This window comes from Lissotriton vulgaris, chromosome 10, assembly GCF_964263255.1.
Source record: "Lissotriton vulgaris chromosome 10, aLisVul1.2, whole genome shotgun sequence".
In the NCBI taxonomy this organism is placed as follows: Eukaryota; Metazoa; Chordata; class Amphibia; order Caudata; family Salamandridae; genus Lissotriton; species Lissotriton vulgaris.
In genome coordinates, this window is record NC_141698.1 from 851,923,993 (window position 1) to 851,950,815 (window position 26,823).

Below are 26,823 nucleotides of genomic sequence, written 5' to 3' on the forward strand. Positions count from 1 at the left end.
GCCTACCCACACAAGTGAGGTACCATTTTTATCGGGAGACAAGGGTGGGGGACACTGGGTGGAAGGAAATTTGTGGATCCACAGAGATTCCAGAACTTTCCCACAAAGCCATACCTTTCTGGACTCCCCCGAGTGTCTAGTTTTCAGAAATGTGTGGGTTTGGTAGGTTTCCGATGATGACTGCTGAGTCCGGGGCAAAAAACCCAGGTGACTCCCCTTGCAAAACCAGGTTGTTTTGTGATAGGTAATTTTGATGACGCCTCAATAGGTTTTGGGCACTTGCCTGTTGCGGGTACTTGACCCACCCAAGCGAGTGAGGTATCATTTTTATCGGGAGACCTGGGGGAACGCTGGGTGGGAAGAAATTTGTGGATCCATGTGCATTCCAGAACTTTGCCACACAGAAATTTGAGAAAAAAGTGATTTTTTTCCAGCTAAATTTGAGGTTTGCAGGGGATTCTGTATAGGAAAGCGTTAGGGGACCCACGCAACACTACCTTGCTGGACTCCCCCGGGTGTCTACTTTTCAGAAATGTTTGGGTTTGGTAGGTTTCCCTAGATGGCCGCCGATCCCGGGGCCAAAAACTCATGGGACCCCCTTGCAAAATGTGGTTGTTTTGTGATAGGTAATTTTGATGTTGCCTCAATAGGTTTTTGGCCCTTGCCTGTCCCGGGCACTAAGCCTACCCACGCAAGTGAGATACCATTTTTCTCGGACGTCTTTGGGGAACACGGGGTGCGTGGAATTTTGTGGACCCTCGCAGATTCCATAACTTTCCACCACAGAAATGTGAGGAAAATGTGTTTTTTTACACATTTTTAGGTTTGCAACCGATTCTGGGTAACAGAACCTTGTGAAAGCCAGTCAAGTCACCTCATCCTGGATTCCCCTAGGTTTAAAAAATATATAGGTTTGCTCGTTTTCCCTAGGTGCCGGCAGAGCTAGGGTTTAAAATCTACAGCTAGGCACTTTGCAAAAAAGGGTCAATTTTCACTGTGAAAATGTGGTAAGTCCACGTTGCATTTTGGGCGTTTCCTTTTGCGGGCACTAGGCCTACCTTTGCAAGTGAGGTACCATTTTTCTCTGAAGACTTTGGAGAACGTGGGGTGGGTGGAATTTTGTGGATCCACGCAGATCCCAGAACTTTCCTCCACAGAAATGTGAGGAAAATGGGTTTTTTTAAACACATTTTTAGGTTTGTAAGGGATTGTGGGTAACAGAACCTTATGAGAGCCAGTCAAGTCACCCCATCCTGGTTTCCCCTGGGTGTCTAGGTTTCAAAAATGTACAGGTTTCCTAGGTTTCCCTATGTGCCAGCTGCGCTAGGGCCCAAAATCCTCAGGTAGGCATAATGCTAAAAACAACTCCGTGCCTCGTCGGCTTTCTGCTGCCCTGGTGGGGATATCGGGAATGGTTGCGTTGATATGCCCCCAAGGGGGGCAGAAACACGGTGGCTGTTTTTTCGGGGGGTGGGGGCATTTGTATGCCCATTCTAGGCAGCCCCCACCCCCACGCATATAAAAAGCCAGCGTAATCGTTGGCGTCTAGTGGTCTTTTTGCCCCCCGGGGCGGCAGATTGGGGGCTACTGCCCCCATCTCCCCCCCCCCATGGGGGGCAGAAAGGCTGTAATTGATGCGGGTGGGGTGGGAATATTGACATGTCCGTTTTGGGCAACCTCACCCTAATTATAATTTGCGTAAAACAATCCATGGCGTGTAGTGGGCTTTTTGTCCCCCGACGGGGGCAGATTGGGGGCAGGAAGGCTGTATTTTTTGTGAGGAGGGGTGGGGGCATGGGCATGCCCGTTTTGGGCATCCCCCACCCTGATTCAAATTTGCCCCCCAAAAAATCCCTTGTGTCTAGTGGGTTACTTGCCCCCCAGGGGGGCAGAAAGTCCACTAGACTCCAGGGAATTTTTGTGCAAATTTTAATTAGGGTGGGGGCTTCCCAAAACAGGCATGCCAATGCCCCACCCTAATTAAAATTTGCCCCAAAAATCCCTGGCGTCTAGTGGGCCTTTTGCCCCTGCGGGGGGGCTGATTGGGGGCTACTGCCCCATCTGCTCCCATGGGGGAAAGGAAGGCTGTACCTTTTGCGTTGGAGGGGGTGGGGACATGGGCATACCCGTTTGGGAGCCCCCATCCTAATTAAAATCTGCCCAAAAAAATACCTGGCGTCTAGAGGAATATTTGCCCCCATGGAGGGCAGATTGAGGGCTACTGCCCCATCGGCCTGCCAGTGGGGGCAGGCAGGCTGGTATTTTTGCGGGGCGGTGGGGGCGTGGGCATGCCCATGTTAGGCAGCCCCCACCACAAATTATAATTTAAAAAATCCCTGGCGTATAGTGGCCTTTTTGCCCCCTCGGGCGGCAGATTGGCAGATTGGGGGCCTAACTGCCCTCCGGGGGGGGCAGAAAGGCTGGACATTTTGCGGAGTGGGGGCATGGACTTGCCCTTTATGGGCAGCCCCCACCCTAATAAATTATGCTGCATAAAAAAATATCCCTGGCGTCTAGTGGGCTTTTTGCCCCCCCCCGGGGGGGGGGGCAAAAAGACCAAATCACACCAAAAAAATGTGGGCGGAGCAAAAGCCCTTGCACAAGGGGCTGCTCCCCCCTCCCTGGTGTCTAGTGGGTGGATCCCTGCTTGAGATTGGCCCTCCTGGGGATATCCTCCCCTTTCCAATGATACCTTTCCTGTCTTTCTACGTGCCCGGGGGGCTGAGCTAGCCCCCTGAGCACATAGAAAGTGAAACTGAAATGAACCAAAAGCTCATTTCAGTTTCGGTCTCTGTGCAATAACGACAGCGCTGATCGTCATGGCACAGAAACCAGGGAGGGGGCCTGGGGAGCTGGGGAAGCTCTTCCCCAGCTCCCGAGGCTTTGGGGGAGAGAAGGAAATCCCTCTGCTGTCTGCAGCAGAGGGATTTCCTGCTCTTGTCCTCATGACGGAATGGTTCCATCATGAGCACAGGGGCACCGAAGCTAATGACAGAACCATTCGTCATGAGCATCGAAGGGGTTGACAACGCTTGTTGAAAGATCATCACTAGCTGCCTAATAAATTGAATTACAAGACATTGTTAGGTGAACATTCATTTCAAGGTGACAGTTTTGTACTCTTACCTTTAAGTCTGTACTCTTACTTTTCTCTGTTCCCTACCCTTGGTTGCAAGTGTAAAGGATTGCTAGCAGAAGATTAAAAAAAAAAAAGTACTACACTGCATTTCTTGGTATGATGTACTTCGGCTGTTTCAGTAGCTTGCGACATTATTGACACCAGTAAAAGAACAGTAATTTTATTATGTGAACTTCAATTACAGGGTAAACAGTTGGGGGATTGTGGGACCAGAGGAGAGTGAGCATTGTACTTCAAAAAACTAAGGGGCCATTGTAACTGACCGTCTGTTCCATGTAAAAGTAAAGTGTTCCCAAATTGTCTGCATGCCCATTTAAAGAGGTCTCCTGATCATCAGTTCCTACTAAAGTTACTGCATTTTCCCAAATTTTCCACATCCCGAACGAAAGACACCTTTCCTGTTAGGGATGTTGAGATAGTGCAAGATATTATGTTTACAGACCAGGAAGGCTGTAAAGCTGTTTTTACCTTTGACAGATTTCAATTGGCATTATTGCTTACAATCACTTCCACTTGGATAATTTTTTGCAAATTTTGCATGTGTGGTTCAACGAAAGCCCTCACAATGGGGCATTAGACTGCTTGGGTAAATTTCGAAACTATGAATTGAATCAACCTTTGTAAAGTATCATGCAGTTTAGGCACTAAAATATAACTGTTATCTGGTAATTTGAATATTAACAATTCAGCTATGTAAAATGTGAAATTTATATTTTAGGAAAGTGGATTTGCTAAGGAGCTGATCCTATACGCCACATTTTCTGAAGGTAAGACTAATGAATGTAAAATCTCGTAAACTGAGAACAGTGCATAGTATGAAGTGCTGTTGATGAGCCTTGTTGTAAACTGGGTACTGGAAAACTGTTGTTTTACCTGTGTATCTAAACTAGAAAAGTCTAGAGGAAACCCCACAGTTTGTTCCCAAATACACTTTGCCTCTAGTCAGTAACAGAGTTATTGAGCATAACACAAGAGTGGAAATATTGTTGAGCGATAGGAGAAGGAAAAAGGGAATTTCTTAAGTCTTTCAAATCTGAGAATGACAACAATTAGTAAGGCCTTCCAAACCTGCGAAGAAGTTTTGGCAAATTACTATAAAACTTTCATTATGCTCTACCTTCCGGTCTCCAAACCACAAGAGTGATACAAAAAAAAAACACTTTCAAATATTTTAGTGAATGAACATCTATTTATTTAATTAGCTGGAGCTAGGAGCCGACCAAGATGTTTGCCTGCTGCTGAAGCTCTGTGCAGGTGCTGGCTCCCCCACCTTGCACCAAGAAACCAATGGAGACATCAGCCAGAGCAGCAAAGAATCGACAAGGCAGTAAATGCACAGCGATACTTGAAAGTTGGATACAGTGCACTCTCAATCCTTGACTGCCTTTTTAATACCCACAGGAGTGGGCACTCTGTCTCTTTGTTTTCTTTCTTCCTCCCTCCCACCCCACACCATAAGATAAATGCACGTGAGAGCAACTAAAACAACCAAAAGCTTCTCCTGGGGACTATTATGCTTCACCCTATACACTTAGCGCCAACTGTGCAAACCTCTAAAACACACATAAAACTTTACAGAAATATATAAAAAATATAATATTTATTAAAATATAACCACATGTATTTCAAAACCTAAAACAACATACCATACACAATATGGACAAAAGAACAAACTATAAAATTAAATTCAGTATAATGAAATATACATATTAATGTCAGGCTCTTTCAATCACATGTCAATTGGTGTTGAAAATATCTTTTTCTTTGTTTTTTCAATACCTAAACTTGGCAAGAAATGTGCCTTAATGCTTGTTCACGAGTTTCAGTGGAGAAGGATTCTTGAAAGCCATCTTCATCTGGATATGAACATGCTTTATAAAATAAGTATATATTCTCCAGTATTGTATCTTTTATAGATTCACATGCTTGAATCTTACCCATCGTCATGGTATGAGTCCCATGGTAGAAAACAAATGAAGGAGTATTACCCGATGAGTAGGATGAAGGCTTTCCAAACGTGGAATCAATATTCCTTGTTAAAAAAACCCTCACTCACCACCTAGTGGTGACTTGCTTCATCATCGGGGTCCACCCAAGTGGCCTAGCGTCACCTGGGAGTGCTTCGACACCTGAGTTGCAGTGGAGCAGGTTGTGAAGTGTGGGTGCAAACAAAAAAAGGTTAGAGTGTTAAAAATTGTCCTGGTTTCTACTTTATACAAGAGTTTTAATGAAAAAGCAACTGGACAATGTTAAAATGAAGGGTGAGATACTGGCAGGGGAGTTACGACCTACGTATCTCAGTTATGTGTTGGTCAACATGTTTCAACCATTAGGGGTGATCCCCGGTATTCATCAGGACCAAAAAAAGGAAGTGGGAGGTGTGGGTCCCCTAAAAGACTCACCCTGTCCTAAATCCTTTATCTTCCAGTGGTAAAATTTACCAATGGGAAGACACTCCTAAAAATGTAGGGTGTCAATAAAACTAGAGGAATTCTCCTATTAGGCTTCAACGGGCAGGGGGTAGGTGCTTTCACGATGTACAACGGATTGGTGTCAGTACAACGCGGATTTTTACAACGTATTCCGTTACAAGGGAATTTTTACAACGCAGGATCCATTACATCGGATGCCATTACAACGCATGGCATTACATAGCAGATGGTATTACAACGCATGGCATTACATCGTAAATATAGGTAAGTATACCTTTTTAAAAAAAATGTTATTAAGTTAATTTAATTAATTTAATATGAATAATTTAATTAAAATACATTTTAAAATAGCCATTAATTTAATTTAATAAAATAATATCTATTTAATACATGTAATTTTAATAAAAAATGGAAATAATTTATTTTAATTAAAATAATAAAATTAACTTAAATTACATATTTTTATAATTGAAATTAAATTAAATTAAATGAAATAATTTATTTAATTTAATTAATTTAATTTAAAAATGTAATTAATGTAATAAAATTAATTTTATTTATTAAATATATTTTAATTAATTTAAAAAATGTAAATATAATTTAATTAACCCAAAACACAAACCTACCCCTGAACCCTAAAAACACCCCTGTACCCCAAAACCCAAACCCTGCCCTAAAACCTAAAAACACCCCTGTACCCCAAAACCCAAACCCTGCCCTAAAACCTAAAAACACCCCTGTACCCCAAAACCCAAACCCTGCCCTAAAACCTAAAAACACCCCTGTACCCCAAAACCCAAACCCTGCCCTAAAACCTAAAAACACCCCTGTACCCCAAAACCCAAACCTTGCCCTAAAACCTAAAAACACCCCTGTACCCCAAAACCCAAACCCTGCCCTAAAACCTAAAAACACCCCTGTACCCCAAAACCCAAACCCTGCCCTAAAACCTAAAAACACCCCTGTACCCTAAAACCCAAACCCTGCCCTAAAACCTAAAAACACCCCTGTACCCCAAAACACAAACCTACCCCTGAACCCTAAAAACACCCCTGTACCCCAAAACCCAAACCCTGCCCTAAAACCTAAAAACACCCCTGTACCCCAAAACCCAAACCCTGCCCTAAAACCTAAAAACACCCCGTACCCCAAAACCCAAACTCTGCCCTAAAACCTAAAAACACCCCTGTACCCCAAAACCCAAACCCTGCCCTAAAACCTAACACCCCTGTACCCCAAAACCCAAACCCTGCCCTAAAACCTAAAAACACCCCTGTACCCCAAAACCCAAACCCTGCCCTAAAACCTAAAAACACCCCTGTACCCCAAAACCCAAACCCTGCCCTAAAACCTAAAAATACCCAAACACCCCAAAACATATACCTCAGTACCCCAAAACATATACTCCTATACTCATACTTATTTAAAAAATTACTTAAATTAATATATTTAATTTATAATATTTAAAAACATAAATACATATTTTTATTTATTTTTATTTATAATTAATAATAATTAAATCAATTATATAATATTAAATAAAATTTAAAAAAATTATATACTTACCAATACTTACGATGTAATGGTATGCGTTGTAATACCATCTGCTATGTAATGCCATGCGTTGTAATGGCATCCGATCTAATGGATCCTGCGTTGTAATAGCTGCGTTGTAACAGCATTACGACGTAAAAGTTGCATTGTAAGTGATACATACCTGTACAACGTATTAGTTTGCTGTCGTGGAGAAAGGCTAATCACCTACGTCTACCGTCCACTGCTCGGCTAACAGTATTGGAACTTTCATAGATTCCCATGCTTTTGTATCATTCCCCGTCATCGGAATGGGAGTCTCAGTAACAAAATAACATAGCAGTAGGTACAAAAGAGAAAGAAAAAGGCCTGGGCCTCACTCCCTTTTGTAGCATATCCACCTCTTTTTGTAAAAGAGACCAAACTAAGCATCAGCCAATCAGAAGAGCCTCACCCCATAGAACCCTCCTGAAGGAACCTCAGAGCCTCAGATTTTCTACCGCACATTGTGCTTAGGGAGTCTCCTTTGAGCTCTGCTCAATCTCTACTTTTTTAGAAGTTTTTCTTCAGGATTTCTCTTCAAAATTGTTAGCTGTCCCTTCCAGGATGTCTGATAAGAAAAAGAAGAAGGCCCTTTTCAAGCCATGTTCCACCTGTGGCAAGAAAAGATTATTTTTTGAGGATAAGCATAAAGATTGCATCTACTGCCTCTATCCTGATCATAAGGCTGCGGACGGCAAGATCTGCCGCACTTTTTCCACCAAGACCCTACGGGATCGTGATGCCTGGCTTCAGAAGTTGAAGTCCAGAAAAGACACAGTCTCCAGTGACAGTGAGGACCCTTCATCAGTGTCATCAACTAAAAGGACAGTCAAAGGGGGTAGGGGTTCCCCTTCTCCTTCTCCAGACTCTCTGGGGGTCTCCAAAAAAGACCCCAAGGGAGTCTAAGAGAGTCTGAGAGCCAAGGTCCAGTCGAATCTCCTCACCATGGTGAAAAGGAGAGGGTAGGACCATCTACGCCTTCTTCGGGGATGAAGACTGATCCAGCCTTCAAAAAACCCTCTTCTCAGTCTTCTGGAAAGTCTGACAGAAGTTCCAAGTTGTCGACGACGCCTTTGTAATGGCTGGATTTTCTGAGTAGGTGGGATCAGCCCCTAGGGGCCCCTCCAACCCAGCCAGAACGTAATCACATCCCTCCTCAGGACCAACTATCCAGGCACCTGGTACCTACCTGAAGATGGGGAACTCGCAATATACAAGCTCATATTATTAAAAACACCACTAAATCTATAGGGATACTAAGAATACTCACTGATTACTAGGGATATCCATACCCTACACCACACTTATATTCACATCAGTTGGTCTCGCGGCCACCCAGACCCAGACCGGTCTACCCTAGGGCAGATATGACACACAATCCGGTGCGTCTACACATGGGCCTGCAGAACCCAATGCTCCCTTTTCCAAACCGTTTGCAATCCTGCAAAACTACACGCTAGTTCAACCTCCTAGCGCTCTCACTTATTCAAGCCACAATCCTGTGGGTATCGGCACTGGTAATCCTCCCCAGTGTTCTCACTAACGCCGTATATCAACGACGACCACATTCCTATGAACACCTATATATATATATATATATATTGGGAAGTCTCTTCACTAAGGGTCTGCTACTACAATATTAGGAGTTAGCCAATTAATATTATATGTCTCCTATTCTTGGCATCATAGGTCCACTCACTCCCTATTTATGTGATCACCACTTACCTGATTGGGATTACTCATCCATTCATGCAAACACTAAACACCTAGGAGCGCTGTTTACCTGGATTGGACAAGAATACAAGAGATACACGCCAGTTTGTTACAAACTGGGGGGTTATTTTATTACAACAATATAAACATTTACACAGATCTGTGACTGACAAAGACTATAGGTAGAACACACCGCTGAAAGAGAAAAGATTTAAACATACAATAGCCTAGGGAATAAGGACAAGATTAAGATGCAAGTGTAAAGTAAACTAATGTGATGAAAACAATATCACCTGATTAGTGTGAAGTCTTGTTCTAGCTGTCATCTGGGTTCCTCTCTCGTCTGTGCCTTGGCTCATCTCAGACTCTCTCTCTCTCCTGCACTCTTGGGTACACCTCTGCGCTGATCACTCTGCACTGGACTCCTCTCCCCCTCACGAACTGTCTCCACCTTCCAGCTTCAATCTTAATAGTTCCTGCCGCTCTGATCACCGTTCATTCCACTAGCTTATTCACTCTGTCTCTGCGCCAATGTCCAATTAACTCCATCTGCTCCCATAAGTTAGTCCACGATCTCTCCTCCGTCTCTTCTAAAAGGCATTACTTCAGACTCCAGCTATTCACACCTCCTCCTGATGAGCAACTGCTTCTGACTGCTTCCTTCAGTTCCAGCTCACTATTTAACTCAGCTCTTCTCCAGCTTGAACCCTCTCTCTCTGCCAACTCCACTCCACTGCTTTCCACTCCTCCACCTTAACACGACCCTCTGGCTTCGCCACCTTCACTCGACTCTCACTCTGCTCGACTCACTGCTCGACTCTCTGCTCGACTCTCTGACTCCGCCTCTGCACTTCACTGATATAGAATGCTGTTTCCTCATGGAAAGTTCCAGCCATCAGCCTGCCGCCCACCAGGTCTCTGCATCACCTCGCATCAAGGACACACACCCAGCCGGCCGGCCTTTTGTTGTGTCTTCTACACAGAGAATAATACAGCCTACCGATAAGGGCTGGCCCAGACCGGTTCTCTCCAAGTAAAAAACAGCCTTAACTATAAACTTTGCCTTTGCCCTGAAAAGCCTCTCAGCTTCATCAAGATGGAGTCCCTCTAGCTCTAGGCCTGTAGGCCTGAAAGGGGTGAAATGCTCCTTAGCTCTGTCAGAATACCTACATAAACCATACCAATGTGTCTAATATGTCAAAGCCAATAGGCAATAGACAGGTTAAAGTCAAGAATAAAGGCATATTAAGCAGCTATCCTCTTCTAGGTCTGGAAAAAAGGGCTTAAAAGGGCCAGCACAGGCTAAGAATACCTATACTAGATGCGAGCAAGATTAATGATCTATATCACTGCTAAATAAAGCCAAAAACTCTGCCATTACACTCCACCCTTAGATCCTTATCTTGCGAGCATCAGTAAACAACAACAACCATCTAAACAAACATCAACATAATCTATCCAACATAGGCTAAGAATACCTATCCTAGATGTGAGCAAGATTAATGATCTATATCACTGCTAAATAGAGCCCAAAAACTCTACCATCCACCCTTAGATCCTTATCTTGCGAACATCTTATAAACAATAACATCCAGATAAACAAACATCAACACAATCTATCAACAAATCAAAAACTAAAAAACTCCCTAAAAAGAATGACAACTTAAGGAAATCCCACCTGAAACTCAATGGTAGGGAATACAAACCTAACAACGAACTGAAAACAAATCAAAGCAACCTTGACTTGAATGCTGAAACATATCTGAGATTGGATCTGATAACAACAGAAACTAACCAAAGCATCCTCAAACTAAATGTGCCTCAACTTCTAATGATAACTGGTGAAATCTAGTGATGTAGGGACTTATGTGTTGAATGAAAACAGCAAGGGGCCTACCTACTTCGGACAACTTAAGCCTAAATGAGGCCTACCTACTATAGTCAACTTAAGAACTAAATGTGTTTCAACTTCTAATGAGAAAACAACAAAGGGCCTAAATGAGCCCTACCTACTATAGGCAACTTAAGCTAATGATGACTCATGAAATCTATTGGTGTAGGGGCTTGTTTGTGGGATGAAAATAACAATGGGCCTAAATGAGGCCTACCTACTATAGTTAACTTAAGAAAATATTTTGGTGAAATCTGAGAAGTAGACATGACAAACTGTTTCAAGGTCTGGGCAAACATTAATACATAATCATACTAAAAGACACACCACCCAGAACAATACAAAGTCTAAGGTAACCACCCTTTGATCAATCAAGGTGAAAATGTAAGAACAGTAAAAAACAACCCCATTTCTACAAGATAGCTGGTGTAACACCAAGCCTGAAACAGCGATTTTACATCATACTGTGGAACACATGTGTGCAGCACCATTCAAAAAAAAAAAGTCCTTCATTGGCAAAACTGTTTTGAAGAAAACAGAAAAACTATAATAGGTGACATGTTTGTGTTTTTTCTTAAAAGTGGGGCCTGCTCGTAGTGATGTCAACAACAAAAAAAAAACATGGGAACAATGCAGGCCAAGGAATTATGTAACCAAGTCCTTGTGTAATTCTGTCACAAAGAAAACATGTTTGTGTTTTTTCTTAAAAGTGGGGCCTGCTCGTAGTGATGTCAAGAAAAATACAGGCCAAGGAATTATGTGACCAAGTCCATTTGGAAAAAAAAAAGTCAATTTTGTTTATTCAGTGTAGGCCACCACCCTGCATCTTCGGTATCCGGACACTTCCTCCGATGCGGCCATCCATCACCCTTCCGGTCTGGTCTGGTCTGGTTCCATCATCCAAAAATAATAAACTAAAATAAAAACATGAAAGTAAAAAACTAAAACAACAAAGGAAGTGGAAGGGGGAGGGGCCACGCACAACCTTAACCCAGCAATCCTAGAGACAAGAAAACAAGTATCATTATTCTTGAAAAATAAATTTTTTATTTAAAAAGCACCCCGGGTGCCTTTCATTATTGAAAAGAAAATATCCTAATTAATTAAAAGCAATCAAAATTTAATTTTTAAGTTTATGCAGTGGGGCCTATCATACCCTAATCCTCTCTAAGCCAGCCTTCTCCCTTCAGACGCGGGAGCCAGGCTACAGTGTGAAGCTATTTGAATCACTGCCAAATGATGATCTCACAGCAGGAGCAGGGCACTGCAAGCCTCCCATTTCCCGGGTCAGAGAAGCCCGCCCAGGCCCACTGCAACTAACTAACTCCAAGGGCAAGAGTCTGCAAGAGTCCCTTATCAGCAGGCAATGAAGCCGCCTGCGTCAAGAGCCAGGAAGAGCCAGGTCCCCCGCCCTTAAATAAACAAGCCGTCCGCGGAAGAAAATTGGATTATAGCCAATCATAATGAAACAGGGCCCTGTTCGGAGCCTGCAGCGGAAGAAAAAAAACTCGTCTGCACAAACCAGCTGGTCTGCCAAGGTCGACAAACAAATTCCTTGCTTGTTCCCAGGCCTGATTGTACTAACGAAAGCCAGCATTTAAAAAAAAAACAATTCAGTTACAGTGTACTGCTAATTAAAAGCTCCAGTTCCTAAAAAGACTTTTGTGTAACTAATTCAGCTAAAGCCAAGACATTTAAAATATGGGCACTTATTTAGAAAGGGGCAACTAAGTTTTGCACACAAGATTATACATTCTGCATTTGAAAAAAAAAACGAATTAACATGGACCATTGTCAGCTGCTGAAAGAGAAATAATTTTAAAACAACATAATTGTACATTACAATGTAATTTAACATGTAAGCCATTTAGGGCAACCTAATAAAAGGGCCACATTCATACACTATTACACAGCCTAATATTATCTAACTGAGTTGGTTAACTAACCAAGGCTGGTTTTGCTGACACATTTATAAAAAAGGTTGTGTATTACATATGGGAAAATAATAACGTTACATTTAATATTTTTTCAAAGGCACACGGTTGCCTTTCACTAATTAAAAGCACATGTTACCATGCACTGTCGGGCAAGATTGATTATTCTCAACCTGTGATCATTGCAACCAGCACATTCCTATCTAGATGGGAAAACCCTCAAAGAAATAATTAATGAAAACAGCCCGTAGCATGCATTCTAACGGGCCACCTCCTTAACATTTCACTCATTTTCTCTCTCCGTGCAAACCCTTTATCAATCCGACTGGGTGATTTATAACTTACAATTCCAAGGCAAACCCACACAAATTCGTAGACGCATTCCAAAAAGAATGTGAAATGAACAGAACCCTTCGCAAAGCACAAGATGGTACCTTTCAGTCAAGAAACTGACAAAGCACATAGGCAGACCAAGGAACCAAAAAAAAAGTCAAAATCAAACCATCAAATAATCCACTGACTTTTATAGTCAGGTCAGATAACCATGCATGTTGACAGCATGTTAAAAATAAAGACTGCCATCTCAACTCAAGATATTAACCCTTTGGCAGCTCAAGCAGAATCATTCCCCAACGTCTGCAGATACATGGGAAAATCATGAGCACATTTCTTCACGTTTACAGATGACACGTACACATATTTTCTAAACGTTATCTCCAAGCACCCGAGAGAGATCCAGCTCTCTCCTGCCTAACGTAATGATAACATGCCCTGTCCAAGCCATGACCACATGGCGCTATTCACAAGCCATATTTACAAGACAAACTTTTCACAAACAATATTTCCAAGGCGCAATACACAAGGAACACAGCAGATCAACATAAGAACATGCACCTCACAAGCCACAATAATATGGCGCTATTCAGAAGCCATATTTACAAGACAAGCTTTTCACAAACAATATATCCAAGGCGCAATGCACAAGGAACACAGTAGATCAACATGAGAACCTGCACCTCACAAGCCACATTAACATGGCGCTATTCACAAGTCATATTTACAAGGAGCTATATTCAAAGAACTCCACAGATCATATTACAATGAACATATTTCACATTGCACAGCATAAGCAAATGCAGCAAGCAATTTAATGGGCAATTTAAAAGCATTTTTTACACACATTTATACAATTGGACCATCACAAAGATGTAACTGGCTTCCTCATGTAATGCCATCCTTCAACTCTGACAGTTTAAACACCAAGATGAAAACCATTCCTTCCACCCTGAATAAACCAAATGCCATGATGTAATGCAATCTCCTCACGCTGCAACTGTTCAAGCCCATAGGTCACACATGCTACATAAACTGCAACATTACGCCAGATGGAACCGGCGCTCAGGGCACTCCCTCAGAACACATGGGAAACAATCTAAGCACATGGCCAGATCACACAGGTATCGTAAGATGACGACTACGCCAAAATGTAATGGCTGGATTTTCTGAGTAGGTGGGATCAGCCCCTAGGGGCCCCTCCAACCCAGCCAGAATGTAATCACATCCCTCCTCAGGACCAACTATCCAGGCACCTGGTACCTACCTGAAGATGGGGAACTCGCAATATACAAGCTCATATTATTAAAAACACCACTAAATCTATAGGGATACTAAGAATACTCACTGATTACTAGGGATATCCATACCCTACACCACACTTATATTCACATCAGTTGGTCTTGCGGCCACCCAGACCCAGACCGGTCTACCCTAGGGCAGATATGACACACAATCCGGTGCGTCTACACATGGGCCTGCAGAACCCAATGCTCCCTTTTCCAAACTGTTTGCAATCCTGCAAAACTACACGCTAGTTCAACCTCCTAGCGCTCTCACTTATTCAAGCCACAATCCTGTGGGTATCGGCACTGGTAATCCTCCCCAGTGTTCTCACTAACGCCGTATATCAACGACGACCACATTCCTATGAACACCTATATATATATATATATATATATTGGGAAGTCTCTTCACTGAGGGTCTGCTACTACAATATTAGGAGTTAGCCAATTAATATTATATGTCTCCTATTCTTGGCATCATAGGTCCACTCACTCCCTATTTATGTGATCACCACTTACCTGATTGGGATTACTCATCCATTCATGCAAACACTAAACACCTAGGAGCGCTGTTTACCTGGATTGGACAAGAATACAAGAGATACACGCCAGTTTGTTACAAACTGGGGGGTTATTTTATTACAACAATATAAACATTTACACAGATCTGTGACTGACAAAGACTATAGGTAGAACACACCGCTGAAAGAGAAAAGATTTAAACATACAATAGCCTAGGGAATAAGGACAAGATTAAGATGCAAGTGTAAAGTAAACTAATGTGATGAAAACAATATCACCTGATTAGTGTGAAGTCTTGTTCTAGCTGTCATCTGGGTTCCTCTCTCGTCTGTGCCTTGGCTCATCTCAGACTCTCTCTCTCTCCTGCACTCTTGGGTACACCTCTGCGCTGATCACTCTGCACTGGACTCCTCTCCCCCTCACGAACTGTCTCCACCTTCCAGCTTCAATCTTAATAGTTCCTGCCGCTCTGATCACCGTTCATTCCACTAGCTTATTCACTCTGTCTCTGCGCCAATGTCCAATTAACTCCATCTGCTCCCATAAGTTAGTCCACGATCTCTCCTCCGTCTCTTCTAAAAGGCATTACTTCAGACTCCAGCTATTCACACCTCCTCCTGATGAGCAACTGCTTCTGACTGCTTCCTTCAGTTCCAGCTCACTATTTAACTCAGCTCTTCTCCAGCTTGAACCCTCTCTCTCTGCCAACTCCACTCCACTGCTTTCCACTCCTCCACCTTAACACGACCCTCTGGCTTCGCCACCTTCACTCGACTCTCACTCTGCTCGACTCACTGCTCGACTCTCTGCTCGACTCTCTGACTCCGCCTCTGCACTTCACTGATATAGAATGCTGTTTCCTCATGGAAAGTTCCAGCCATCAGCCTGCCGCCCACCAGGTCTCTGCATCACCTCGCATCAAGGACACACACCCAGCCGGCCGGCCTTTTGTTGTGTCTTCTACACAGAGAATAATACAGCCTACCGATAAGGGCTGGCCCAGACCGGTTCTCTCCAAGTGAAAAACAGCCTTAACTATAAACTTTGCCTTTGCCCTGAAAAGCCTCTCAGCTTCATCAAGATGGAGTCCCTCCAGCTCTAGGCCTGTAGGCCTGAAAGGGGTGAAATGCTCCTTAGCTCTGTCAGAATACCTACATAAACCATACCAATGTGTCTAATATGTCAAAGCCAATAGGCAATAGACAGGTTAAAGTCAAGAATAAAGGCATATTAAGCAGCTATCCTCTTCTAGGTCTGGAAAAAAGGGCTTAAAAGGGCCAACACAGGCTAAGAATACCTATACTAGATGCAAGCAAGATTAATGATCTATATCACTGCTAAATAAAGCCAAAAACTCTGCCATTACAGCCTTCATCGTCGACGACTTGGAACTTCTGTCCGAAGGAATTGAAGCCTAAGCTTAAAATGGTACCGTCGACGGGCTCGTCCACGGGACAATCGACCTCGACGGGATCGTCGACGGAGTCGTCGACGGCAGTGAAAGCGACGTCGACGAAGATGTCGACAGCGACGTCGCCGAAGATGTCGACAGCGACGTCGCCGAAGATGTCGACGACGACCGCGACATCGACGAAAATGTCGACGACGAATTGTTCGTCGACAGTGGTGACGACGAAACCCTACGGTGTCGTCGAGGGCTTCGACGACGACAACATTGACGACGGCAGGAGCGTCAACGTTCTCGTCGTCAACAGCGTCGACGATGCCCATCTCGTCGTCGAGTGTTCTTTCGTCGACGACGCCTATTCCGCCGACGATGGAGGAAAGAATTACGATTTCTATGACGAGAATTACACCGGACATGACATCTCCTAGGAGAGTTACCCCCTTGACTCCAGCTCTGCTTTTAGAGGAGGATGAGCATGAATCAGAGGATGACGATCAGGACTCATATGGCTATGCAAACAGTCCATCCCAGCTTCTGGTTAAATGCCAAGAGACTGATTCTGACGGAGAGTACAACCAGCAATGTGGTTATCATCATCATTCTGCCCAGCCACAACAGTACTCGAGACAAGACATGGCGTCTGTACCATCATCTTTCTTGCAGGACCTTCACAACATGCTGCAGGATTACAAGTCTAGATGTTCACAACATGCTACTGTTCCGACTGCGCAAGCCATGCCTGTCCCTGCGGCTCCAGCAATGGCTGCTCCCAAATTGCCGGCCCAGGTGTCATCTCGGCCACAGACAATGGTTCCACAGGAGCCTTCAATACCATTGGACACCCATGATGATTCCTCGGATGAGGATCAAAACTTTGATGACAGGCCTGGTCAAGGTGTAGAATGGGATGAATATGTCATCCCAAACCCAGCATCTCCATGTCCGGATCCGGTGGACTCCCCTCCCCGCCAGCGGATATAGGGGGGTTTCATAAGCTAATGGAGAGAGCGGCTGGCAGATTCAAACTATCAATGCCTTCTTTTGCCACCGAATGTTTATTATATGATTTTAAAGAACCTTATAAGAAGACAAGAAGATCTATCCCTATTGTCCAGCATCTTCGGGAGGAAGGCCTTTGGGAGGAAGGCCTTAAGGCAATGAAAAATCCAGCGACGGTGGTCCCTGTACTACCGCCCTCAACAAAAAATACAATGCGCCTGAGGATGGTCCGGCGTCTTTGACGGGGCACCCAAGACCGGACTCGGTAATGTCACAAGCGGCACAAAGGAAGTCACGCAACCCCTCAGCTCCTTTGACAACTCCTCCAGATAAAGAGGGCAGGAGGTTAGACAACGCCGGGAAGAGGTTCTCTTCAATGGCGAGTCTTTTAGTGCAGGCAGCAAATGCCTTGGCGATATTGGGCAGATACGATCGCCAACTATGGTGTGATGTTTCGCCATACTTGGATCAACTTCCTCCAGAGTCAAAGACTGAAGCTAAAAAGATTTTGCAAGAAGGGGAAGCAATATCAATCGAAATCATAAACTGTGCCATGGACATTGCCACAACAGCTTTTCGTTCTTTGGCTGGGGCCGCAGTCCTTCGTTGCTAGGGATGGCTTAAGGCGACTTGGTTCAGACCTGAAATCCAGAATAAGATCCTGGATCTACCTTTTGATGGAGAGGCAATATTTGGAAAATTGATAGATGACACTCTCCAAGATATTAAAAAGGATACTGAGACTGCTAAGTCTCTAGGTACGCTTCAGTACCGTAAAGCTCCTTTTAGAGGTTCCAGAGGCAAAAGCACCACCTACAGAGGCTCTTACCAGCAGCAAAGGTACTCATCATATGGCTCAGGTTCGCAACAGTACCGCCAACCTTATCAACAAAGGCAAGGCCAGTCCTCGGATTTCTCAAGACCTAATAACAGAGGGAAGCAGGCTCACCAAGGACGTGATGCGTCCAAGAGACAATAGCGTCCTCCTGGCTCTTCTTACTATGCCCACCTCCGCAGATCATCAGTAGGAGGCAGGGCGTCACAATACCTTCAGAATTGGTCCAAGATAACATCAGACCGATAGGTGCTAAACATCATTCGAAAGGGCCATACTTTGGAATCCATGCAAATCCCACCATCCAAGCCCCCTGCTGCCATTCCATCAAAACATCTGCGTCTTCTGCGGCTCGAAGATGCTCCTGAAAGGTGCTATAGAGCCAGTCCACTCCGCCCAAAGAGGAGAAGGATTCTATTCCAGGTTCTTCCTGGTAAGGAAGACGCTAGAGAAATGGCGCCCCATTTTAGATCTCAGGGAGCTCAACACCCATCTCATCTCCCTGTCTTTCCGGATGGTCTCTCTTCAAGACATTCTACGTCTCATCAATCCAGGGGATTTCATAGCCACGCTCGATCTCGAAGATGCGTACTTTCATGTGCCGATTCACCCAGTATACAGAAGGTTTCTACGATTTACAGTAGCCAAGAGCCACTTTCAGGGTTTTACCCTTTGGTCTTCGCTCAGCCCCGAGAATCTTCACAAAGGTGCTGGCACCAGTAGCAACGTTTCTACGGAAGAATCACTTTCAGGTCTTCCCTTACCTGGACGATTGGTTGCTGAAAGCTCCTTCCAGGGAGGCCGCGAGGGAAGCGGTTGACGCATGTACAAACCTCTTTCTGAATTTAGGTCTCACTTTAAACAAGGAGAAGTCATCTCTGGTCCCGTCCAGGAAAGCACGCTTCCTGGTAGCCATCTTGGACTCGAATCTCAAGAAAGCTTTCCCAACCTTAGAGAGGCAGGAAAAACTGCAGACCATGGCGCTAGACTTACAAAGAAAAAGGTGTCTTTCAGTACGCCGCTACAAATCTCTTCTGGGGGTAATTTCTTCATGCATTCCTCTAATTCCACACTGCAGATTGAGGATGCGTCCTCTTCAGGAGCAACTGGACATCCAATGAAAACAGATTCACAGGTCGTTCGACGACAGGGTGACCATCACCTCGGCAATGAAAAAAAGCGGCCTTGTGGTGGACAAAGCAGGAAATTTTTTTCCCAAGGTCTATCCTTCGTAAGCGATCCGTCTCCTCAGGTGGTGACGACGGATGCGTCGTTGGATGGTTGGGGAGCAGTGCTGCAGGACCTTCATGTCAGCGGACATTGGTCTCCTCAGAACCGTCGGCTCCACATCAATCTCCTGGAGCTCAGGGCAATCAAACTATTTATTTCTATTTCTATTTAAAAATATTTATAGAGCGCACGTACACCAGCGGTTTCATGGCGCTAGACTGACAGAGAGCTAAACATGAGGGGAGAAGCAGGGGGAGTTAGTTGAGGAATTTTGCAAAAAGATGTGCCTTGAGCTGTTTCCGGAACAATAGGTACGAGGTGGAGGCTCTGAGCTCAAGAGGCAGTGAGTTCCAGCTCTTCAAGCTTTTCTCCCTCGCCTAAAAGGTTCAAAGGTTCTCATCCGGACGGACAACACCATGGCCATGCATTACGTAAACAAGGAAGGGTGAACCAGGTCTCTCCCTTTGTCTCAGGAAGCTCAAGAAATCTGGGAATGGGCGATCCTTCACGGGATTTCACTGCAGGAAGAACACCTGCCAGGGATTTTAAACGAGAATGCCGACAGACTAAGCAGGTTATCCTCAGTCAGTCACGAGTGGGAACTGAACCAGCGGGTTCTGGACGAGGTCTTCCAACCGTGGGGCGCACCTGCAATAGATCTATTTTCCACACCGACCAACAAGAAATGGCAGTCTTATGCAAGCAGGCTTCACCACTGAGGATCATTGGGGAATGCACTTTCGATAGCCTGGTCAGGGACATTTGTCTATGCCTTTCCCCCCATTCCACGGATCCCGAGGCTTATCAGGAAGATCAAAGTAGAGCCATGCAAGATGATCTTGATAGCCCCTGCTTGGCCGAGAAAGTTCTGGTTCACGGAACTCCATCTGTTGTCGCTGTCTCCTCCTCTTCCCTTGCGAACCATTCCAGACCTTCTCACAATGTCTGAGGGACAAATTTGGCATCTGGATCCAGAGTCATTCCACCTGACAGCATGGCTCCTGAGCAGCGAGAATTTATAAACCTTCCCATCTCAAATGAAATAAAAGAGGTTCTCTCCCAGGCTAGAGCCCCTTCCATGAACAAGACTTACCATCTCAAATGGAAGAGATTTTGCATTTGGTGCAGGAACGAGGGTGTTGACCCTTTTTCTTCACAACCTAATCAACTTCTGCCTTATCTTTTGTCCTTGACTAAGACGGGGCTGGCTCATTCATCAATGAAAGTTCATTTGGCAGCGATTTCTAGGTACAGACGTTCTGAGTCTGGACCTTCTCTTTGGTCTTCCAGGATAATTAAACAGTTTCTCAAAGGATTGTTCCATGTCTATCCCCCGGTGAGGCCTCCGCCTCCTACTTGGCAATTGAATTTGGTCCTCACTCAGCTCATGAACGGCCCATTTGAACCAATACATCGATCAGACATGAAATTCCTTTCATGGAAATTGGCTCTCCTTCTTGCCCTTACATCAGCAAGACGCATTGGGGAGTTGCAGGCTCTCACACCCCAAGAGCCGTTTCTCCAATTCAAAAGGAATACAGTAATCTTGAGAACTAACCCAAAGTTCATACCCAAGGTGCCCTCGGACTTCCACTTAAATGAGCCGGTTATTCTTAAAGCTTTCTTTCCTCACCCTGCTACACCAGCGGAGAAGTCACTGCATTCTCTGGATGTACAACTGAATGAATGAATGAATGAATGAAACTTAATGAATGAATGAAACTTATATAGCGCACGACTTACCCTGGGGCATCTCAGCGCTTGCTTAGGGAACCCGTCCTGGTATTCCCCTGTGAGATAACCCTGGCAGGGTATCCACAAGGTGAAAGCCAGGCATCCCACCGCGAGGGGCCATTGTGGAGATTAAGCAAGCTATTGCCCAGAGTCGCAGAGTGTGAACCCATGAATCGAGTAGGCACCGGAGCGAGAATTAACGAGTCCGTGGAATTTTGAGCACAAGACCCGCCGAGGCGGGGAATTGAACCCTGGTCCCGGGCCGAACTCAGGCTCCAGGTCTGCCGCCTCTAACCCCTGAGCCACACTTCTCCACAACTGTGCTAAAAATGTTATTTGGATCGCACCAAGGAATTCCGTAAATCCTCCCAATTGTTCATTGCTTTTGGTGGTCCTTGCAAGGGCCTCCCTCTTTCAAAACAAGATATTGCGAGGTGGATTACAAGTGCCATTCTAAATTGCAATACTGCAGCGGGTAAGCCGCTGACCAGCAAGGTTAGAGCACATTCCACAAGATCGGTGGCTTCTTCAACAGCTCTCTTTGCGGGAGTGCACATCAAAGACATTTGCAGGACTGCGACTTGGAACAGCGTGCACACCTTTACAAAGCATTACTGCTTGGAATTCTTGCAACAGGAGGAGACGGCCGTGGGCCAGGCGGTCATGAGGAACCTCTTCCACTAATTGGTGAGCTTTCCTTTCTATCCCACCTTCCTTTTATTCTGCACATTTTGTTTTTCATGTAATGATGGTTATTGCAATGTATATTTATGCCACAAAATGTGTTTATGGCTACTACTTGCTACTCTTATACAAAAGCATGGGAATCTACGAAAGTTCCAATACTGGGCAAGAAAACAAGTTACTTACCTGTTACTGTGCTTCCCCAGTATTGGTAACTTTCATAGATTCCCATGCGCCCACCCTCCTCCCCTGGGAAAGCTCAGCCTTCAGCAGATGTGGTGACTGTTACACAATGGCTACGAAAATCTGAGGTCTGAGGTTCCTTCAGGAGGGTTCTATGGGGTAAGGCTCTTCTGATTGGCTGATGCTTAGTTTGGTCTCTTTTACAAAAAGAGGCGGATATGCTACAAAAGGGAATGAGGCCTAGGCCTTTTTCTTTCTCGTTTGTACCTACTGCTTCGTTATTTTGTTACCGAGACTCCCATTCCGACGACGGAGAATGATACAAAAGCATGGGAATCTATGAAAGTTACCAATACTGGGGAACCACAATTACAGGTAAGTAACTTGTTTTCTTCTGAAGACCCCCACAAAGAGTGCCTATATTGCCTCTACCCTGACCACAAAGCCAGAGAATGCAAGTAGCGCTGCACTTTTCCAGCTATAACCCTCAAAGACCAGGAAGGTATGCTGCTACTCTAGCTGCAGAAGAGGAATGCTGCTTCAGACTTGGAGTCTGAACCTGACGAAAAGGCCCATTCTTCCTCAAGGAAAAGAAAGGAGGGCAGTCCCTCCTCACATCATGGGGACTCCCAGGACAAATCTGAACCAAGACACCACAAGAAACCTCAGACAGAGGCTTCAAAGCCTTTTTCAGCTCCTTGGTCTGCTTCTCTGACTCCTGTCAGGGACGAATCTTCTCTACCATTGGTGGCGTCGTCGACGAAGATTCCACTCTGCTCAAGAAAGCCTGAGGTACCTGCACCGTTGACAGCTTCGTCTACGACGACTATGATGACGACAGTCATTACGTCGACGGCAGCAACGGTAACAACATCGTCGTCACTGAGGTCTTCACCGTCGATGAGAATTTCACCGTCGACCACCAGCCCGTCGATGACTCCAATGACGACAGCTCCACAGAAAAAGGCCGTTCGAACACCGTCGATGGGGCCACAGATGATCGCATCGGCGATTGCACTGTCGTCAATCCTGTTGATGAGACCGTCGACGGAAGCCAAAATCAGTCTCGTTCAGCCCAGGCAGATTGCGAATTTCTCCAAGATATCCCCTTTATCTCCTGCTCGCCTTTTGGACTTCCAAAATTCAGAGGATGAAAGTATGTTTGGCCCTGCATACACTCCATCGCAGTTAAGGGTCAAGTGCCAAGATTCTGATGATAAGGACATTGAGGACAATGATCCATCTTCTTAACTGGCAGGGGAATGTACTTTTGCGGCAAGATACACGTCTGTCATGCAGAGGCCGGATTCCTTCCAGGAACGTTACCCTTATGATGATAGGGAGGAGAATCGTCATCAGTTTTGGGAACCATCAACAAACGTTCCAGTGTCTCTGGTATCTGATCTCCGTCATATGGTTGATGACTATTACAGGCGTTTTCTGGATGCAAATGCTCCTCAGAGCCCTTTACCTCCCCAAGAATTTCCCACCATTCCTCTGGACTTAAGTACTCCCAAATCCACCAGGGAAAAGACCCACCCTCCTTCTATAGTTATCACAGAGGATGGTCAGACAGAAGGGGAAATACAAACAGACATAGACGCCCTTGATGAATGGGATGACTATATAGCCTCTATGCCACCATCTCCCACCCCTCCTGCTGCGGATTCCGAGCCTGCAGATATTGGGGGATTTCATGATCTTCTAGAGCGTGCCTCCAAACGTTTTGATTTACCAATACCAGCTAACCAAACTGAATGTTTCCTACATGATTTTAAGCCAGGCACTCAACGTTCAGCGAGGGCAATCCCTATAGTTGACTTTCTATGGCAAGAAGGGCTAAATCTAATGAAAACATCTGCCTCCGTCCCAGCTGTCATTCCAAAACTGGACAGAAGACTCAAGGCTCCTGATGACTCGCCTGCATGCCTCAATGGTCACTCAAGGCCGGACTCTGTTATCAATCAAGCAGCACAGAGAAAGCCAAGAAGCTAGGGTCCCAGTGCACAGCCCACCAGACAAGAAGGGCCTCCGCCTCGACAATATTGGCAAGAGGTTCTCTGCATTGGTGGCCACCTCCATTAGAGCCTCTAATGCCATGGCCATTCTTGGGAGATATAACCAGCAGATGTGGTCAGACATCTCTACTCTGTTGGAGTATCTCCCGAATAAAAAGAAAGAGGCTAAAGATATTCTATTAGAGGGGGAAAGGGCTTCTTTGGAGCTCATTGAAATAGCAATGGACATTTCATTCACTGTGTTTCGCCAGATGGCAGGAACGGCAGTTCTGCATCACCAGGGATGGCTAAAGGCAACCACCTTTCATCCAGAGGTCCAAGCCAAGGCCCTAGACATGCCTTTTGATGGAGAGTGCTTGTTTGGGAAACATTTAGACAAGGCGCTACAATCTATAAAGGCAGACACGGACACAGCCAAAGCCTCAGGCAATCCCTAGCAACGCTGCTTTCAGTCCTTGCAGGGTAGAGTGCGGGGGCAATACTTATCCTGTCCACAATTTCAACAGTGGTACCAGCCATATTCGCAAGGCCTACCAGCCATACAACCGGTCTTTTCAATCCAGCACTGCTCAGCCTTATTCGAGACCGGCAGGGCGCAAGAGGCTGCAATCTGCTGGAAAGTCCAACGACTCCAAAAGAGGACAATGAAGTTCATCAGGCCCCTGCTACCATTGATCCTCACTATGCTCATGTCTTCTCCGCATCCTTTCGGAAATGGAACTCCATTTCTTCAGACAAATGTGTTCTAGATATCTTCCAGCACGGCCACACACTGGAATTCATTCAGCATCCTCCAAATGCTCCACCGCGGAACGTTCTGCACCGTCACCTTCCAGATCTCAAAAAGCAGATAAAGTCAATTCTTCTCAAACAGGCCATTGAGGAAGTACCCCTCAACCAGCAAAATTGGGGTTTTTATTCGCACTTCTTCCTCATCAAAAAGAAAAATGGAAAATGGAGGGAGGTCATGGACCTCAGAATGCTTAACAAGTTCATTAAAAAAGAATGTTTCAGGATGCTCTCTCTCTTATTCTTCTCATGGAAAAAGGTGATTACCTGGCTTCTCTCGAGCTCCTCGACGCCTATTTTCATATTCCCATCCATCCTCAGCATTGAAAATTTCTAAGGTTCAAAGTTTCAGGGCGCCATTACCAAGTCAAAGTGCTTCCATTGGGTTTGAAATCTGCTCCCAGGGTGTTCACCAAGTGCATGGCATTGATACCGGCCTTTTTAAGATGTTCAGGTCACTAGGTATTGCCTTACCGGGACGATTGGCTCCTAAGGGCACTGTCTTTTCAATCGGCAGAGATTTCAACAAGAGCCTGTTGGGCTCTCTTCCAGTCTATAGGTATTTGCATCAATCTGGAAAAATCATCCATTATCCCAGCAAAATCATTGGTCTACTACACAGATCTGGGCAAGGCCTTTCCTACTCAAGAAAGAATAATACGTATTCTGGGTACGACAAAGCTTCTTTCAACAAAAAAGCTAGTTTCTGTAAAGGCAGTACAAGTCAATGCTGGGGATGATGTCCATTTGCATCCTGCTCATCTCTAATTGCCGGCTCCGCATGCGACTGCTGCAGGAGTAGCTCAATGTGCAGTGGATTCAGTCTCAAGGCTCGTTCAACAACAAGGTTCAGCTTTCAGCAGCAATGAGAGCCGCAATGACCTGGTGGATGATCAAGGAAAACCTTTTGCAAGGCCTCTCTTTCATTCATTCTGTGCCACAGCTAGTGATGACCTCAGATGCATCAATGGACGGATGGGTTGCTCACCTTTAAGATTTACAGGTTAACAGCAAGTGATCCAAACAGGAATTGGAGTGGCACATAAACATTCTGGACCTCAAGGCAATGTTTCTGGGACTGAAATCCTTTCTGCCTCGGATCAAGGGTGAGTTAGTGCTCGTCAGGATGGACAATACTACAACAATGTTTTACCTCAGAAAGCAAGGCGACACGAGATCTCGAGCACTTTCCCTTCTTGCTCAACAGATATGGTAATGGCTCCTTGTCAACCACATCTCCTTGCAAGTGGAGCACATGTTGGGTGTTCACAACGAGAAGGCCGACTCTCTCAGCAGGGCCTCTAAACAGTGTCACGAATGGGAGCTCAATGACCACAATTTGAAGGTGGTTTTTCAATCCTGCGGTTACCCAACATTAGATCTGTTCGCTACATTCCTCAACAAAAGTGTCCTTTTTTCACAAGCAGACATCCTCTTCCAAATTCGTGGTGAGATGCCTTCCAGTTTCCTTGGATGGGGATGTTCGCCTACGCATTCCCCCCATTTCCACTAATTTCTCGAGTACTTCAGAAAATGAAGCAAGAGCCTCGTTGTCTTATTCTCATTGCTCCAGGTAGGGCAAGACAATTCTGGTACACCAAGCTGCATATCAAATTAGAGTGTTCGCTGATTCTCTTTTTCTCAAGGGAGGATCTTCTCTGCATGAACCAGGGCCAAGTGGTTCACCCACAAATTCCCTTTTTTCTTCTGTCGGCTTGGCTCCTCACCATGCTGAATTTGGGGATTTGAGGCTTCAGAGGAGCGTTCTACAATACTACAGAAGTCTCCATCCTCAGCAGCAGAAAGCGTGTTGCATTCACTGGATATTAAACGTTGTTTAAAATGTTATCTACAAAGAACAAAGATCTTCCGGAAATCCTCTCAGCTACTGATCTCTTTCTCTGCCCCGAGCAAAGGACAAGCCTTGACAGAGGCCAGCATTGCTTGTTGGGTCACCTCAACAATTACCTTCTGTCATGAAAAGGCTGGCCACCCGCTTCCTGCGAAAACACAAGCTCACTCAACTATGAAAGCGGCAACTTCCTCTGCCCTGTTTGCAGGAGCATCTCTTCCTGACATATGCAGGGGGACAATGTGAGCGAACGCTCACACATTCAC

At 45.1% G+C, this 26,823-nt stretch overlaps 1 protein-coding gene across 1 annotated transcript in view; it reads left to right on the forward strand.

Moving 5' to 3' along the window:
* CFAP69 (cilia and flagella associated protein 69) overlaps positions 1-26,823 on the forward strand; it is a 552,009-nt gene that overhangs the window by 201,515 nt on the left and 323,671 nt on the right. The window contains exon 10 of the mRNA XM_086941791.1: positions 3,858-3,906. Within this exon, the coding sequence (XP_086797917.1) occupies positions 3,858-3,906 (49 nt within the window). The remainder of the gene's footprint in view (positions 1-3,857; positions 3,907-26,823) is intronic.